At 42.3% G+C, this 20,002-nt stretch overlaps 1 protein-coding gene across 3 annotated transcripts in view; it reads right to left on the reverse strand.

Annotated features, from left to right (window-relative positions):
- DOK6 (docking protein 6) overlaps positions 1-19,586 on the reverse strand; it is a 799,313-nt gene extending 779,727 nt beyond the window's left edge. For all 3 annotated transcript variants that reach the window (XM_063923391.1, XM_063923390.1, XM_063923392.1), the window contains exon 1: positions 19,252-19,586. In XM_063923391.1, coding sequence (XP_063779461.1) covers positions 19,252-19,317 — 66 coding nt within the window. In that variant the 5' untranslated portion in view covers positions 19,318-19,586. The remainder of the gene's footprint in view (positions 1-19,251) is intronic.
- Between the last annotated feature and the right edge of the window lie 416 nt (positions 19,587-20,002).

The raw sequence follows: 20,002 nt of genomic DNA on the forward strand, positions 1-20,002 counted from the left end.
AGACAGCATCCCCTTTTTACACATTACGACAGACAGTCCCCCTTTTTACACATTATGGCAGACAGCGTCCCCTTTTTACACATTATGGCAGACAGAGTCCACCTTTTACCCGTTATGGCAGACAGCGTCCCCTTTTTACACATTATGGCAGACAGCGTCCCCTTTTTTTACACATTACGGCAGACAGCATCCCCTTTTTACACATTACAACTGAGTCCCCTTTTTTACACATTACGGAAGACAGTCCCCCTTTTTACACATTACAGCAGACAGTACCCTTTTTTACACATTACGGCAGACAGAGTCCCCTTTTTACACATTACGGCAGACAGTCCACCTTTTACACATTACAGCAGAGAGCATCCCCTTTTTACACATTATTTATTTATTTATTAGCAGTTTCTTATATAGCGCAGCATATTCCATATTGCTTTACAATTAGAACAACAGTTATAAAACAAAACTGGGCAAAGACACAGACAGACAGAGGTAGGAAGGCCCTGCTCGCAAGCTTACAATCTATAGGGAAATAGGCATTGATACACAAGGATAGATGCTACCTGTTGCATAATGGTCCACCAGATTGCTAGGTTCTTAATGGGTTGTATGATATGATCACCCAGCAATGTTGGAAGACAAAATATGTGAGGTTATGTGGAAAGTACAGAGAGGATGTAATTGGATAGGGAAGTATTGAAGGTTATGTGGGTGGGTCTGAAATTTGGTAGGCTTGTCTGAAGAGGAGAGTTTTCAGGGAACGTTTAAAGGTTTGAAGACTAGAGGAGAGTCTTATTGTGCGTGGGCATTCCACAGAGTGGGTAAAGCCCGGGTAAAGTCCAGTAATTCTGAGTGGGAACAGGTAATACATGTGGATGAGAGACACAGATCTTGCTGCAGAACGGAGAGGTTGGTTAGGGAGATATTTTGAGATGAGTGAGGAGATGTATGATGGTGCAGTTTGGTTAGTAGCCATGTATGTAAGTAAAAGTATTTTATATTTAACACGGTAGAATACCAGTAACCAGTGGAGGCACTGACAGAGCGGATCAGCCGACGAAAAATGTATAGCAAGGAAGATTAGCCTTGCAGCTGCATTTAAAATGGACTGTAGTGGTGAGAGCCTATGTTTGGGAAGACCAGTAAGGAGACTATTACAATAATCAATGCGGGAGATGATGAGTGCATGGATTAGAGTTTTTGCAGTGTCTTGTGTAAGATAAGGGCATATTTTGGATGTGTTTTTTAGGTGCATGTAACATGATTTAGAGACAGATTGAATGTGTGGAACAAAGGACAGTTCAGAGTCAAGGGTGAAACCTAGGCAGCGAGCTTGTGGAGTAGGGTGGATAGTCGCATTGTCAACAGTTATGGCGATATCAGGTTGGTAACTACTCTTAGCTGGTGGGAAAATAATTAATGTTGAGTGTGAGGTGGCGAGAGGACATCCAAGATGAAATGGCAGACAGGCATTCAGTGACACGAGCCAAAACAGATGGTGATTAATCTGGGGAGGATAGGTAGATTTGAGTATCATCAGCGTACAAATGATACTGAAATCTGAAGGAGCTGATTAGTTTACCAAGAGATGAGGTATAGATTGAGAACAGCAGAGGACCCAAGACTGAGCCCTGCGGTACTCCAACTGATAGAGGTAGAGAAGAAGAGGTAGAATCAGAGAAGTGAACACTGAAAGAGTGATTAGATAGGTAGGATGAGAACCAAGTAAGGGCTGTGTCTTGAAGACCTAGTGATTGTAGTGTTTGTATGAGAAGAGAGTGGTCAACAGTGTCAAAAGCAGCAGAGAGTTCTAGAAGAATAAGTAGTGTGTAATGGCCTTTCGATCTAGCAGTGACTAGATCATTCACTACTTTGGTTAGTGCCATCTATGTGGAGTGTTGGGCATGGTAGCTGAGAAATGGGACGGTAGTCAGAGAGTGTGTTTGGGTCAGAGTTGTGTTTTTTTAGAATGGGAGTAATAACTGCATGCTTAAACAGAGAAGCAAATATACCAGAAGAGAGAGAGAGAGAGATTACAGATTTTAGTTAAGATTGGGATAAGCACAGGAGACAAAGTTTTACTGACTTGTGAGGGCATAGGATCAAGAGGCGAGGTAGTGGAGTAGAAGGATGAAAGGAATGTTGATACTTCATCTTCACTTGTGGGATCAAATGAAGAAAAAGTGCCAGAGGGTTCAGGTAGGGAATTGAGCAGGTCACTGGCTGAGTTAGAGCATACCATTTCATCTCGGGTTTTATCACTCTTATCCTTGAAGTAGAAAGCAAGTTCTTGTGCACTGATATTAACTAGTGGGGGAGGTGAGGGAGGGTTAAGAAATGATTTAAATGTATTAAAAAGTCGCTTGCGGTTGGTGGCATGATAAGAGATGAGAGATTGGAAATATGTTTGTTTGGCAGTGTCCAGGGCCTGACGATAGGATTGGTAGGTGGTCTTATATGTGAGAAAGTCACTTGGATTCTGAGATTTACGCCACTGACATTCTACTTTATGTGACAGTTTTTGTAGGTGTCTTGTTGATTTAGAGTTCCATGGTTGGTATCTAAGCCTACGTGGAGTGTGATGGGTAGCTGGAGCCACTTCATCAAGGGCACTCTCTAGGGTCTGGTGCAGGTGGGATACAGCAGTGTCAGGTGTGGTAAATGTAGAGATTGGTGAGAGGAGTTGTTGAAGAGAAGTGGAAGTTGTTGAAAATGTATATTGTTAATATTTCTGCGGGTTAGAGGAGGCTTGCTTGGTCTTAGTGTCATAGAATTTAGAGTAATAGAAGACATTTTGAAGGTGATCAGGTTGTGATCAGAGAGAGGGAAAGGAGTATTAATAAATTTGGAAACTGAGCAGAGCCTGGTGAACACAAGATCAAGGCAGTGGCCCTCCTTGTGAGTAGAGGAGTCAGACCATTGGGTGAGGCCAAGAGAGGAGGTTAGAGAGAAGAGTTAGAGAGAGGAGTTTGGAGGCATGAACAGATTGTGGACTGTCAAGAGCTATACTGAAATCGCCCATAATGATGGTGGAGATGTCAGAGGATAATAAGTGTGGGAGCCAGGCAGAAAAATCTTCTAGAAATTATTGTTTGGGTTGCCCAGGAGGGCGATAGATATCTGCAACACGTAGAGAGAAGGGGGAGAACTTCAAATAATGTGAATGCAAGTGATGAAACCTGAGGTAGAACAGTGTATGTGAAAAATTGTGACAGTAAGATTCCAACAAAACCACCTTTACTATTATTAGGCCTGGATGTGTGTGTGTGTGTGTGTGTGTGTGTGTGTGTGTGTGTGTGTGTGTGTGTGTGTGTGTGTGTGTGTGTGTGTGTGCGTGCGTGTGTGTGTGTGTGTGTGTGTGTGTGTGTGTGTGAAGTGGAAACCACCGTGTGACAGTGCTGCAGGGGAGGCTGTGACTGATTGTGTGAGCCATGTTTCTGTTATAGCCAGCAGATTAAAGTTGTGAGATATGAAGAGGTCATGGATGGATGTTAATTTGTTACAAATAGAGCATGCATTCAATAAGGCACATTTTAGTGACTTGGAGGGGGATGGGAGACACTTGATATTTATGAGGTTAGATGGATTTCTATGTTGTTTTGAGATAGCTGATTTTGAGAGGGACAGGTGGTTGAGGCCTGCATTTGGTGATATGTCACCAGCTAATAAAAGCAGAAGAGTGAGATAAATATTGGTGGGTGTTTGCAAGTGTTTATTATGGTGGCCAATTGTGGTTGTCAAAGTACTTGCAGAGAAATAAGTATAAAGCTCATGAGTGGTTAGAAGAGGGGAGTGGAGGATAGAAGCTGCAATGTGCACAGAGGGGTGAGTTTTAGGGTGAGTGTAAAATGTGTTAAATTTGGTGAAAATTCTATGAATTGAAATAAGAAACAGTAGTTTGATGAACATGCTGTGGTCATTTGTGAGTTAATTTTGGGTTTAGTGGGGTGGGAATAAGTTGTTTAAGTAAGTTACCTTTCCCTGATGGTGCTCAATGGGGGTAATTCCAAGTTGATCGCAGCAGGAATTTTTTTAGCAGTTGGGCAAAACCATGTGCACTGCAGGGGAGGCAGATATAACATTTGCAGAGAGAGTTAGACTTGGGTGGGTTATTTTGTTTCTGTGCATGGTAAATACTGGCTGCTTTATTTTTACACTGCAATTTAGATTGCAGATTTAACTCACCACACCCAAATCTCTCTCTCTCTGCACATGTTATATCTGCCTCCCCTGCAGTGCAGAAAAGAAAATTATAGCAGGGATCAGTTTCTTGGGGTGCACTCCATCCCATTCACAAATAATTTGATAATTTCATAGCTTCATTACTGAGTACATATTCTCAAATGAAGATAGCCAATATCCACATGGAATGTTCCTAACTTGTGTTCCACCTATGATATTATTATGGCCTAATTATTCGACCATACTAAAGCAAAATATTTAAAAACAATATAGAAATATAAAAACGTGAAGAAAAAAGAAGAATCTTTATTAGACAGATTTCTGTCTTGTGTAAAAATAAAATATTTTAAAACCAAATCGTGTGCCGCCTATTATTTCTTATATATTCAATATACTCTTATGATGAGTACAAATGTTTGTAGCCCCAATTGTGTATATATACATCCACTATAGATAATAATGTATTGTTGTCCTTGTCATAGAATTCTATGTATAATCTGTAACTGCACCTATACCCGAACAGTATTCCACATGTTACATGTGTTGTGGTATGTATTAGTCTCACGGGTTGACCATAACAAATTGGAAGAGTGAATAAAAGATATAACGTTTCAATCACAGCCTTAATGTTTATAATGTATCTATTAACTTTCTTATGCTGATAACAGTTATTTTCAATATAGTATTGCCTAGTGTGCAGAGAATGGCAACAAGTGTTTAATAACAACCTTGATGTTTATAATGTGTCAATTCAGTCTTGTCTGCAGAGAGTGGCAACAAATGTTGCTAAATGTAGTTCAATTCAAGTTCTTAGCACTCTGCCTTTATTTATATGCTAGGGACATTGTGCAGACGTTACATATGGGTGTGGTTCATCAAATCGACAGTGTCTAGGTCGACAATGTTTAGGTCGACCACTATAGGTCGACAGTCATTAGGTCGACATGGATGGAAGGTCGACAGGGTTTCTAGGTCAACATGTGCTAGGTCGACAGGTCTAAAGGTCGACATGAGGATTTTTTTAATTTTTTTTGTGTCGTTTTCTTCGTAGAGTGACCGGGATCCCAAATTAGTGCACCGTGTCCCCTCGCATGGCTCGCTTCGCTCGCCAAGCTTCTGGCATGGTGCCTTCGCTCCACTACCGCTTCGCTCGGCACATTTTACCATTCCAATCGTAGTCCACGTGGATCGTTAAGTATGAAAAATTCAAAAAAAGAAAAAAATGTGAAAAACTCATGTAGACCTTTAGACCTGTCGACCTAGCACATGTCGACCTAGAAACCCTGTCGACCTTCCATCCATGTCGACCTAGTGACTGTCGACCTATAGTGGTCGACCTAAACATTGTCGACCTAGACACTGTCGATCTTCAGACCGGATCCCGCTACATATACCAGGCTTCTTGGCTGCACGTGATATTTATACCCCAAATATTTCCAATCTATGTCCCTGTTTATATAATTGCGTAATACAGGTATATATGGTTACACACTTGTAGTTGCTGATGTTATCCCACAGCGGGGGAAATACGTCCCAAATAGTGTATTAGTATGTTTATATGAGTTATATTAAATATCCCAGTGTGTTTTCATCCACCTCTGATCCTGTGCTTTTATGCACAGCCTTCTTAATTCCTCATAGATCATATACACTCAACACATTAATTATTGTAGGGACTACTGTTTATTGCTAATGCACACAGGCTGTAATAGGATTTGCAGGAGTCAGCAGTTCATATGTATGTATTTATTTATTGACACTCAAGTACCCTGTTTGTTACAGGGACTGCTGTTTATAGCTGATGTGCACAAGTTATTAGCGGTGATACTTGTAATCAAGGTATACCTATGATTACTAACATTATCCCACATCAGAGGAAGTATGTCCCAATTGGTATATGGTTACGTTTAAATCAATTGTATAAATTACTACCATATACTTCCAAACGCCTCTGATCTTGTGCTTACTGGCACAGCGTTCTATAATAAGATGTGCCAAATTTAGCAATATATATAGAGTTATTGTTATCTCAAATTCAAAGTATGCTGACCCTGCTTGCAACAGCTATCTGCTATTCAGCATAGCCATGCGTCATGAGATGATACGTGGATAACAAGCAGATTCTAAGCGTGCACGCACAGCCAGGCTTCCTTATGACTGAATCTCCTCCATATACTAAACAGTGTTTAGGTAGCAGAAAAGACAAGTATCTAGTGAGCTAAAACATTCAACATGCATCGGCGGCACACGGCTAACCAATGCGCATTTTGCTCTATGATAGAGCTTCCTCTGGGCTCTAGCGTCCCTCTAGCAGTGCACATGGTTTTGCCCAACTGCTAAAAAATTTCCTGCTGCGATCAACTTGGAATTACCCCCAATGTTTGTTCAACTGTTTTTTTAACTGTTCAGATAACACACTTCTTAATTCCACACTTATTAAATTCCATGCAAGCTACTTTTGAGCTCAAGTGGTTTCTTAAGAAATTTGTTTTCAGTGCCTTTTATATTCCTTTTCTTCCTTTTTACCATTTATGTGTCTTATTAATTCCTTAATTCCATTATTTGTGGTCTCTTTTCGTATTTGTAAATAATCTTATTATGTTTTCATATTGTGTTTTCTTTCTGTAAGTTTTAATATCAAAATATGCACTTTATTACAACCTAATCTACCTCATGTAGTTATTGTACCCACTCTTTGTGCTTTGTTTACATAATATTGGACCTGGTCATGGAAAACATGCGGTGGAACGCAAATAAACGTGATGTGGAATGCATATCAACATCCGGAAACGTCACTTCCGGTTGACGCAAATTCCGGGATAGTTTGTGTGGAACGCAGCTAGGAGGATGGAGAATGTTCCCCAACATCCGGAAACGTCATTTCCGGTGACGTAACTTCCGGAAAATCATTATGGGACGAGCAGGTGTTCCTAATGAAATCATCTAACTACTATTTAAGGTGGACTTCTGTATGTAGCTCCCTATGCTCCTGAGGAAGGATATAATCCAAAAGCGCTTGAGCAGGGAACTGTGCTGGACGAGGACCTAGGAACTGGAGGTGTGACCTGGGATGTGTGTGGACGCCGGGGTTACCGGGACTTTGTGTGACTACTAGAGATGAGCGGGTTCGGTTCCTCGGAATCCGAACCCGCCCGAACTTCAGGGTTTTTTACACGGGTCCGAGCGACTCGGATCTTCCCGCCTTGCTCGGTTAACCCGAGCGCGCCCGAACGTCATCATCCCGCTGTCGGATTCTCGCGAGGCTCATATTCTATCGCGAGACTCGGATTCTATATAAGGAGCCGCGCGTCGCCGCCATTTTCACACGTGCATTGAGATTGATAGGGAGAGGACGTGGCTGGCGTCCTCTCCGTTTAGACTAGAGTACTAGAGAGAGACACAAATTTTGGGGAGCATATTATTAGGAGGAGTACTACTTGCTGCTGATAGTGTGACCAGTGACCACCAGTTTAATTAATCCGTTCTCTGCCTGAAAAAAAACGATACACAGTGTGACACAGTCACATACCATATCTGTGCCCAGCCCAGTGTGCTGCATCATATCTAATACTGTATATATCTGACTGTGCTGAGTGCTCACTGCTCACACAGCTTAATTGTGGGGGAGACTGGGGAGCAGTTATAGCAGGAGTACATATTTTAAGTACAGTGCACACTTTTGCTGCCAGAGTGCCACTGCCAGTGTGACTGACCAGTGACCACTGACCACCAGTATTGTGATTGTCTGCTGACCACCAGTATATTGTGATTGTCTGCCTGAAAAAGTTAAACACTCGTCGTGTGGTGTTTTTATAAACGCATTCTGCAGACAGTGTCCAGCAGGTCCGTCATTACATAATATATACCTGTCCGGCTGCTGTACTAGTGTGATATATATATATTTTAATTTTATCTCATTATCATCCAGTCTATATTAGCAGCAGACACAGTACGGTAGTCCACGGCTGTAGCTACCTCTGTGTCGGCAGTCGCTCGTCCATCCATAATTGTATACCACCTACCCGTGGTTTTTTTTTTTTCTATCTTCTTGATACTAGTAGCTTACTTTAGGAGTCTGCAGTGCTGACAGACAGTGTCCAGCAGGTCCGTCATTACATAATATATACCTGTCCGGCTGCAGTACTAGTGTGATATATATATATATTTTAATTTTATCTCATTATCATCCAGTCTATATTAGCAGCAGACACAGTACGGTAGTCCACGGCTGTAGCTACCTCTGTGTCGGCAGTCGCTCGTCCATCCATAATTGTATACCACCTACCCGTGGTTTTTTTTTTTCTATCTTCTTGATACTAGTAGCTTACTTTAGGAGTCTGCAGTGCTGAGTCTGACAGACAGTGTCCAGCAGGTCCGTCATTACATAATATATACCTGTCCGGCTGCAGTACTAGTGTGATATATATATATATATTTTAATTTTATCTCATTATCATCCAGTCTATATTAGCAGCAGACACAGTACGGTAGTCCACGGCTGTAGCTACCTCTGTGTCGGCAGTCGCTCGTCCATCCATAATTGTATACCACCTACCCGTGTTTTTTTTTTTTCTATCTTCTTGATACTAGTAGCTTACTTTAGGAGTCTGCAGTGCTGAGTCTGACAGACAGTGTCCAGCAGGTCCGTCATTACATAATATATACCTGTCCGGCTGCAGTACTAGTGTGATATATATATATATATTTTAATTTTATCTCATTATCATCCAGTCTATATTAGCAGCAGACACAGTACGGTAGTCCACGGCTGTAGCTACCTCTGTGTCGGCAGTCGCTCGTCCATCCATAAGTATACTAGTATCCATCCATCTCCATTGTTTACCTGAGGTGCCTTTTAGTTGTGCCTATTAAAATATGGAGAACAAAAATGTTGAGGTTCCAAAAATAGGGAAAGATCAAGATCGACTTCCACCTCGTGCTGAAGCTGCTGCCACTACTCATGGCCGAGACGATGAAATGCCAGCAACGTCGTCTGCCAAGGCCGATGCCCAATGTCATAGTACAGAGCATGTAAAATCCAAAACACCAAATATCAGTAAAAAAAGGACTCAAAAATCTAAAATAAAAATGTCGGAGGAGAAGCGTAAACTTGCCAATATGCCATTTACCACACTGCAGTGCCACTCCTAGATGGGCCAGGTGTTTGTGTCGGCCACTAGGGTCGCTTATCTTACTCACACAGCTACCTCATTGCGCCTCTTTTTTTCTTTGCGTCATGTGCTGTTTGGGGAGTGTTTTTTGGAAGGGCCATGCTGCGTGACACTGCAGTGACACTCCTAGATGGGCCAGGTGTTTGTGTCGGCCACTAGGGTCGCTTATCTTACTCACACAGCTACCTCATTGCGCCTCTTTTTTTCTTTGCGTCATGTGCTGTTTGGGGAGTGTTTTTTGGAAGGGCCATCCTGCGTGACACTGCAGTGCCACTCCTAGATGGGCCAGGTGTTTGTGTCGGCCACTAGGGTCGCTTATCTTACTCACACAGCTACCTCATTGCGCCTCTTTTTTTCTTTGCGTCATGTGCTGTTTGGGGAGTGTTTTTTGGAAGGGCCATCCTGCGTGACACTGCAGTGCCACTCCTAGATGGGCCAGGTGTTTGTGTCGGCCACTAGGGTCGCTTAGCTTACTCACACAGCTACCTCATTGCGCCTCTTTTTTTCTTTGCGTCATGTGCTGTTTGGGGAGTGTTTTTTGGAAGGGCCATCCTGCGTGACACTGCAGTGCCACTCCTAGATGGGCCAGGTGTTTGTGTCGGCCACTAGGGTCGCTTAGCTTACTCACACAGCTACCTCATTGCGCCTCTTTTTTTCTTTGCGTCATGTGCTGTTTGGGGAGTGTTTTTTGGAAGGGCCATCCTGCGTGACACTGCAGTGCCACTCCTAGATGGGCCAGGTATTTGTGTCGGCCACTAGGGTCGCTTAGCTTACTCACACAGCTACCTCATTGCGCCTCTTTTTTTCTTTGCGTCATGTGCTGTTTGGGGAGTGTTTCTTGTAAAGGGCCATCCTGCGTGACACTGCAGTGACACTCCTAGATGGGCCAGGTGTTTGTGTCGGCCACTAGGGTCGCTTAGCTTAGTCATCCAGCGACCTCGGTGCAAATTTTAGGACTAAAAATAATATTGTGAGGTGTGAGGTGTTCAGAATAGACTGAAAATGAGTGGAAATTATGGTTTTTGAGGTTAATAATACTTTGGGATCAAAATGACCCCCAAATTCTATGATTTAAGCAGTTTTTTAGTGTTTTTTGAAAAAAACACCCGAATCCAAAACACACCCGAATCCGACAAAAAAAATTCGGTGAGGTTTTCCCAAAACGCGTTCGAACCCAAAACACGGCCGCGGAACCGAACCCAAAACCAAAACACAAAACCCGAAAAATTTCAAGTGCACATCTCTAGTGACTACACATTGAAGTTCCATTTTGCAGCATCCGGTCCCATGAAAATCTTTCCAGCACATGTTTACATGTTCTTTTTATTGCTATGTTTGTGAGTGCATTTTTATTAAATTCATTTGTATGAGTTTTAGACGGTGTTGCACTATCACTATTATTCTCTTTAAGAGGTTCACCGACAAGAAATCTTAAGAATATGGATTGCAGAACCCCTTTGGAATGTTACATGCGATTTTAAACCATTTCTATTGTTGATCTGTTCATTCCATTCGCAAACACCTGTTTGATGTGAAGCTGTTTTTGTAAGCATAATTTACTCTAGAGGTGTAAAGTAGCGCCACGTGGAATCACGAATTTTCCAATATATGTTATTTCTAGAATCATGGTGAAAGATTCTGTTTGCTTCCAAGGGCAGCTATCAGCATATAAGCGCACTAGGGGTTTCTTTTTCCTATTGGCCCCTAATACAGCATCCCCCTCCGGTGAGCCCTTCATGCCGCAGTCCGAAACTGAATAGACCCCAATATAATTTTTAGTCATGAATAAGCAATATTTGTCATACAGTAAGTACCTTGTCAAAGAACTGTTAAGTTGCAATTGGAAGAAAACAAACTTAATGAACTACTACAACTAACGGGATAAATCTAATTGCAATAGACTAGACTATTTCTAAACATGGTCCTGCACACTGGTGTATTTATAATGGGTGCAGTGGGTGTTGCACATGTGCCCCTGGTTCAGGGGGCCCCATACTGCACACCCTGCACCCATTTTTTTCAATACTTACATTCCGGGGTCCTGCTTCTGCAGCACTGCAGAAATCACCAGGAAAACGGCAATACGGCCATTTTCCCAGTGTTTTGCGTATGCACACTAAGGAAATTATTGAGAAAATACGCACTAGATTCTAGAACAGCGTTAGGGTCCCCTAGTGACCCTAATGCCCAGAGCTACAGTGCTGCTGGCTAGAGAGAAGAGGGCCCAATCAGAGCTTGCAAACGGGCCTCCTCTAGATCTCTCTAGACAGGGTGGCCATAATTAGACCTCCCCTATTCAGTGCCATATGTAGCTTGATCCAACAATCATAATGTCATCAAATTTGGAAGGGAGACTAATAAACATAGGGAGCAGGATTCCCTGAAAAAAAATCATTGCAAAAAGTCACCGATAGTGGAAATATATGGCATTGTACCATGTGAAAATGGCATGAAAGTGGACAAACAAATGAATAACAAGACTAAACACTAACGAACATTTATTGTGTTACGCTAATGAAAACCAATCAATAAAACATTTGTCATGCTGTTTTCATACCATACAGTGCCATATTCCCGATATTGATTACTTTTTCAACTAAATTTACTTTTTACTAAATCCTGCTTCTCGTGTCCTAATTATTCTCCCTACCAAATTTGGTGACATTCTGGTTGTTACATCAAGCTACAGACAGCTGTGAATATTGGGAGTATAATTATGGCTACCCTGCACATCTCCTATATATTTGTCTAAATCTGTGACTCTGTGCCCGTAACGCTGGGTGGAGTCACAGCGGTGGGCGGAGTCAGCAAGTCTCTGCTCCTGCTGCCTGTCCATCTCTCTCTCTCCCCTCCCCCCACCCATCAGCAGCTCTGATTCCCCGGCCGCGGCGCCGGCCCAACAACAACGGCTGATGCCGCCCCCGGAATACACATTAGGAGGGACGGGTGGCGCAGGAGAAGGCTCTCATAGCCCTCTCTGCGCCATGTACACAGACCCGCCGCCTCCTCCGCACAAATCCCGCTGTCAGCTCTCCTGCTGTGACAGGAGGCGAGTGCTGCAGTGACGTCATCTCCTGCAGCACTCTCCTCCTGTCACACAGCCGGCACACACTCTCCAGTCTCCGGGGGCTGCCAGCATCTACAGGCAAGCTGGAAACACCCCCTGAGCGAGAGAGAACAGACCCGCGAGGCCACGCCCCTTTCACAGCAGGTCACGCCCCCTTTTGGTCGCGGGGGGGGAGAGATGTGTGTAACAGTAATGCTGAAATGCTGACCCAGTGACGCCTCTGGACACTGTACTGTTTACCAGCCTGCAGCAGCCGCCCACAGCCCCAACGGTGAGTCCCTTCGGCCATCCTACCCACTGTTTCTATGTCTGCTCGCCACTTTACACAAGTCTCCTCTTCTGGTGCCCTCCCCCTCCACTACTTTCCCCCCTCTCTTCATCAGCTTCCTCACTGGGTACCCTCCCTGCTGACCCGCGTCTCTATATCCCCTCCCTACCACCCCACGTCTCTCTATCCCCTCCCTACCGCCCCGCGTCTCTCTATCCCCTCCCTATCGCCCCGCGTCTCTATATCCCCTCCCTACCGCCCCGCGTATCTCTATCCCCTCTCTACCGCTTCGCGTCTCTCTATCCCCTCCGTACCGCCCCGCGTCTCTATATCCCCTCCCAGCCGCCCCGCGTCTCTCTATCCCCTCCCTACCGCCCCACGTCTCTCTATCCCCTCCCTACCGACCCGCGTCTCTATATCCCTTCCCAGCCACCCCGCGTCTCTCTATCCCCTCCCTACCGCCCCGCGTCTCTATATCCCCTCCCAGCCGCCCCGCGTCTCTCTATCCCCTCCCTACCGCCCCGCCTCTCTATATCCCCTCCCTACCGCCCCGCCTCTCTCTATCCCCTCCTCCCTATGCCTCTGCATCCCCTCCCTACCGCCCGCGTCTCAGTATCCCCTCCCTACCACTCTGCGTCTCTGTATCACCTCCCTACCGCCCCGTGTCTCTGTATCCCCTCCTACCGCCCCGCGTCTCTGTATCCCCTCCCTACCGCCCCGTGTCTCTCTATCCCCTCCCAGCCGCCCGCCTCTCTGTATCCCCTCCCTATCGCCCCGGGTCTCTCTATCCCCTCCCTACCGCCCCGCGTCTCTCTATCCCCTCCCTGCCGACCCGCGTCTCTCTATCCCCTCCATACCGCCCGCGTCTTTCTATCCCCTCCCTACCGCCCCGCGTCTCTATATATCCCCTCCCTACCGCCCTGCGTCTCTCTATCCCCTCCCTACGGCCCTGCGTCTCTCTATCCCCTCCCTGCCGCCCTGCATCTCTCTATCCCCTCCCTACTGCCCCCCTTCTATCTATCCCCTCCCTACCGGCCCGCGTCTCTCTATCCCCTCTATCCACTCATACAAATATTGAACCCCAGCAAGGCGTGCAGGGGTTAAGGGGGCGTAGCCCCTTTCGACGGTGTGAAGAGCGCCCGTAGGGTGCGATGAAGCACCTAGTTATAATATATTAGTGCTTAAACTATGAATCACTGCCCAAAATATAGGTAGCAACATTTTTCTTTTATGAATGAACAATATCTTTCATATACAATAACATCACACAATTTAGAAAAACATATAGGTGATAATCCTAATGGATTTTTATCAGGTATTTATAAAACAAAAGATTTCACATTATAATTTCAATCTGAATATCTAATAGAACATGCAAAATATGGGACAGTTGAGGTATACTTCAACCTTAATTTTTGAATCACAATACACATATTCCAATAAACCTATATTTATTTGCCTTATGAGAAATGTAAGATAGATTGTCGATTGTTATAGTCACGTCATATATATTTAATTATACTGAAACATGTCTAAATGTTAAAGTTCAGTTATACCTGGCTAAAATGTGAGCTTTTTGCAGATGAAAGGGTAATTCAATTACTGGCAATGAATTTGCGGGTGCGAGTAGGTGCTGCTGTATGTCACACTTAGGGGACCGGCAGCTCACTGATTTTTGTTTGCGGCCCTATAGGGTTGCAAGCAAAAATGTGCGAGGCCGCAAGGGGTGTGATTTCAGGTGCTTTACTGGTGTTTATATGTCACTGCAACGGCAACTCGTACCTTTCGCAAAGAATAGGCTGCCCACTAAGTGTACTAATATAAAAGTATCAAGAAAGTGAGAGAACCAGTTTATTTGACGCAAATGGTCAATTCATTTTATTGGAGGTATTAATACAGCTCCATGGAATAAATGTGACAATCAGATTCATACTGTGCACTGCTAACACAGTTCACCTCTTACTGCTTTATCATTCCATCAGAATACAATTAAGTGACCAGTGTTATATGTTATTTTAGGGATTTCTTGATTAAACCATTTGTTATTATGAATTTTACTAAATCTGTTTCATAGGGCAAATTTTCAAAAGCGCAGACTTGCACTTTCATAACAAAGACGTGTTATACCCCAAGCATGGCCTGATAGTATGCCTTGTGCCTACTGTGCAATCTCAAATAAAATATTTTTTTCGTTGTACAAAATTTGGTTGATCCCTATTTTTCTGATTCTAAGGGTGTGTACACATGGTGAGATATCTTCTTTCGATTTTGACTATATAGTCAAAATCTCAAGAAAAGTTAGTGCAGATTGAAGGTGAAAGTCGCCTTGCGATCCCGATTCGATCCCGATGCGCGGTCCCTCCAGATCGGCATCGCAAGAAAAGATAGACTGTGCAGGCAAGTCAATCCTTGCTAGATCGGTGTACTATCTAGTTCATCTCACATGCCAAGGACATCTCACATGAGCCAAAATCTCACATAAGTCAAAATCGTAAGCACACATAGTCCATATCTCAAGAAAAGTTAGTCAAAATCGGTGGTGCTGGGCTCTGGGGAGTTCAAGGGAAATCACAAGTGAAAATCGGGCATAGCAAGGATCTCACCGTGTGTACACACCCTAAGACAATCAATGAGGCTCTTTATAGGATCCTTCTCACAACAAAATTGTGACCACTAATCAGATATAACTATTCCTTTTGGCACCAGGAATAAGAAAGATATTTGACACCCTGTAAACCCAAAGTTGTAACCAAAATAACCTACATAAAATAGTCATTCTCTGCACCCCATTCCCATACTAACACACACCTAGTTACAGCCATGCCACTATGAACGTGTCACTATTGGTAAATCTTCCTTAATTTGCTCTGGAACAGGATTAAGAAATCAACTATCAGATGTCAGATGTCTACTAGCTTACATCATTATGGAGCATGACAAATAGAGTCAATCCCATTATACCCATATTTGATTGTGAACAAATATGAAAAAGTATATTTAGAATAATTCATTTTTTTTTCCAGCATTGTTGGCTAACAGATGGGCAATCCCAAAGAATTTGCAAAGGTGTAAGTCCTCAGCACGGGGTCAATGCAGAATGCATCATTAAGTCTGTGCATTCAGCACTGTACAATTTTGCTGCTAAGTCCATTTTTGGTAACCTGGGTGATCTTTTCTATTAAAGAAGACATCAAGAGAAAAAGATTTATCCCTGTAACAATAAAGCTAGTGAGTCACTGATTTTCACAGCAGAGGAAATAATACACTTGGTTCTGTCATCAACTCATCCTTGAGTGTACTCTTCAGTTGATTTTACAGTGCAGAATCCTGTAATGTAGTTTTAATCTTACGTGTTATAATATGTCAATATATCTCTTGCTTCCATTGCTCTCAGGCACACAGAAAGAAAAAGCACATTTGTCTCAATGGAAGACTATCTGTCTGGGGCTAATTAAAAGCCTTCGGCTTATAGGGCTTTTTATTGCCCTGTTGACATTTAAAATGTCATTAGCCACCTACATTTTTGGTATGATATACCATAAAATCTTCTGCTTAGATTAGCTTTTCTTAAAAATTAATCTCTTGAATAATAAAATTAAAGACATATCACAGTATTACAGTGTTATTTGTATTGGATATAGAAAAAAACTAATAGGTTACTATTTTAATCTCCATGCCTTAAGGGGAGTACACACTAGACGATTTTAGCCTACAAAAATAAACGCTAAAAACATAAATGTTGTTATCATTTATTTATAGGCTTATATCGTCCAGTGTGTATGGGGGCAATATTGGTGACCGATGAACAATGCACACTCCTGCACGCCGTTCAGCGATCATCAATATTGAGCTGACATGTTGCTAAACCCATCAATGTCGGGCTGAGCTGCATGTTTGGAAATGCCAGCGGTGACGTCACTGAACGTTATCGTTAAACAATAATGTTCAGTGTGTACGCACTATATCATTGAATGTTATATCGTTCAACTATACAGTCGTCCATCGCCGACAATTCCCCATCACCTAGTGTATACCTGCCTTTAGAATGAGTTTTGTTGAATTTATGTAAAAGCTTGGATTTTGGAGTGTGGAATTTATTTTTAATTAATTTATTTTTTACTACATCAAATTTACTTTAAAAAAAAGTTGATAGAAAGCTGACACAGTGTTCATGTTGATACAGTATGATTGTTGAATCACTGATGCACACTGATACAAAGCCTGGAACTTCACTTGTAGTTTCATCCACGTGTTGTCATTGACAAATCTTTTCCTAATATGAAAAGTCTGAATTAGTAGAAATGCACAAAGAGTAGTTTTCATTATCTTAAAAAAAGGTACTTAGAAAAAGAAGTCATTGGACATTGTACACATCAGTCTCTTTTTCTATAATACTGTATCTTTAATTCATATTGCACCTACTTCACAGATACAGCTGCTTTCATTGCAGCACTTAAGTTGGGTACACACTAGAACGATGTGTGTCCTAGTGATGGTTCAATGCAATGAACCAATACATTGCATGCGCTGTACACACTACAAGATCCGGAGTACGATGGCGCGATGTATCGTTACAGCATACATGTAACTGCATGCCATCCTTCATTCCATCGTCCCATCTGATGGGAAGATGCAGTGGACGACTACCGTACACACACGGCCTGGCGTACACACTATACAATCCTTACGATACATTATCCTGCATCAGAATGATATATTGTACAATATATCGCTTACTGTGTACACAGCTTTACTGTAGATCTAATTGCTCACTAATAAGCAACAATTATATAAAATATTCATTTTCACTGGAAGGAATAGTGATTATATGCGCAGTGGGGCAACTCAGAATAATGATGTCTGCATTAAGAATTACTGCTCTTGTCCTGTACATTTTCCATCACTATGCAATACGTTTAATCACAATGCAATCTTTCTTTATATTTATTATATTTTTTTAACAAGATTCATCACACAAGTGGCTGCCATCTGATTATCCAGAACAGACTGTGAAACAAGAGAGTAGATTTATTTTGGGAAATGTAACTATTGAAAATAAATATATTTTGTTGCGCTTTGCCCCACAAAAATTACATTGACGTTTACTCATGCATACCCAAAATATTGTCTGTATAGATATATTGTATATAGGGGAACAGGCAAAATATGGAGTGGTTGTGGCCCATTTTACAGGTAGGTTGCTAGGCATTATATTTTAAGAGAGGTGTGAGCCATAGATATTTGACATCATATTTTGATAAATATGGTCGTATACAGCATAAATGTCTTTTTTTCATTTTCTATTTTAAACCCTTATAACAACCAAAAATGAAGTGTCATGATTACCAAAGGTAAGTGTAGTGATAAACAACACGATATAGATACAAGCAGTTTCTGCAGTGTGACAAGCACCCAGGCCACTGCCATAATCATTTATTTTGGTGATAAGAGGTATAGCTGAGTTCCAAGCTACTTGAGGAATTTCGTTTTCTGAGTGACTCTGGCTTATCTGACACAGTTTGGGGAAGCAGTTCATTATTTGACAGGAGTCCTCTAGATAACACAGGTGCTAGACTATGCCTCCAGCCTGCTGTTCCCTGTCTGCTGGCATCACACAGTCCAACTCAGATGTTTAATCATTCAGCCATGTGCCCAAGATAAGATAACCATCCTAGCATTACTGTCTACCTTTTCAATTCCACAAAACATGTTCATCCTTCATCCATTGTTTATGTGCTCACTTAGAACCCATGAATGCAATAACATAGACAGGCGGAACATTTTGCAATAACAATGCCTAAAACTAACAGGTAAATAACAAAGGAAACCTCTACGCTTAATAAAATTCAAAGTGTATGTATATACAGTATGCAGGATATTTTTTAATATATATATATATATATATATATATATATATCAAATAAAAAAATTTCAGCATCATGTTACACAATTTTCTAAATTGTACAAATCTGCATCTTAATGCCACAACTTCTGTACTTTTACTGTGCTAATCAACTGCTCAGGTATGTGCAAAAGTCCAATAATTCCCATCACACAATGAAACATGAGTATAGGCAGTTATCCCACAGTATAAAACTCCCATGTGGGTCTATTCCTCTGTCTATACTTCATACACTGTATCTATATTTCACACACTCTGTGTCTATACTTCATACACTTTGTGGCTGTTGTCCACACTCCACAGCAACACATTAAAAACATCTCTGAAGTGCCTGGCAATGTTTTATTCCCCCTGAAAACAGATCAGCAACCTGCTGTCTTTAACATTAAGACATTGATAGACACAGGCCAAATGTTACCAAGATCTAACATAGGAAGTAAAGCTAGTGTCTCTAGTTGCTGTGCAAATGCAGATGATTGCAACGCTGCTGTATACAAATCATGTACTCATTCTCATCTCTCCCCATGGAACGCACAGTATACATTGAAGTGGCTAAAGAGAGTACAGTATGTCTCCATCACACAACACTGTATAACAACAGCTAGCAAAATAATCATGAAAGAGGTACAAAAAGCAGATACTGTAGTAGGAAATGCAGACTTACCCCAAGCTTTTTGCTTCTGATTTTCACATAACCTTGCTTTACAATATCATTGAAGTTGGATGCCATGGTGAATAGTGCTGTCCCTCTAAGTGCCCTGATGTGCACAGTTTCTTTTGCAATATTAGAGGATGCTTCATATACCCTCCCTAAGCTCTGCAAGTGTTAGACAACAGGCAATAACAGCAGCAAAAGATACCAGGCTGGCTGTGTCCAGGAGTCCAGCTGTAGACTGGCTGAGCTGTCTCTGTAAAGTACTCCAGCAGCAGCCTCTGCTTACTGGGTGAGCTGTCTCTGTGTCTAGGAGTTCTACAGCAGCACTAGCTGACTGGCTGCGCTGTCTCCGTGTCTAGGAGTCCAACAGCAGGAGCTCACTGCAAAAGCAGCCACACAGTGTCAGTGTTCAGCCCCCTCCTTTCCCCCAAGCATGCTTTACTGAATATCTAAAGTGGAGAAAAAAAGCCAAAGTAGAATAGGTGATTATAGAAATCCCCAGCAATGTATGACACTTTTCTTAATTGAATGTGAATAATATAATTTTATACCCACTTATATTATGTATTCTTTGGTTTCATTGTTCCAGGGATAGCAGCTTATGTGAGTCACAAAATTATTTACAACATAACCTCATTTGCTGTGTTGTTCGGTGACTACTGTATGTCAACAATTATCCACATGATACTCATTATACTGTATCTCTCAGCTCATTTGGTTTAGCACAAATTGTCACATACAAATATGTAACATAAATTAT

The sequence above is a fragment of the Pseudophryne corroboree genome, chromosome 5 (genome assembly GCF_028390025.1).
Source record: "Pseudophryne corroboree isolate aPseCor3 chromosome 5, aPseCor3.hap2, whole genome shotgun sequence".
In the NCBI taxonomy this organism is placed as follows: domain Eukaryota; kingdom Metazoa; phylum Chordata; class Amphibia; order Anura; family Myobatrachidae; genus Pseudophryne; species Pseudophryne corroboree.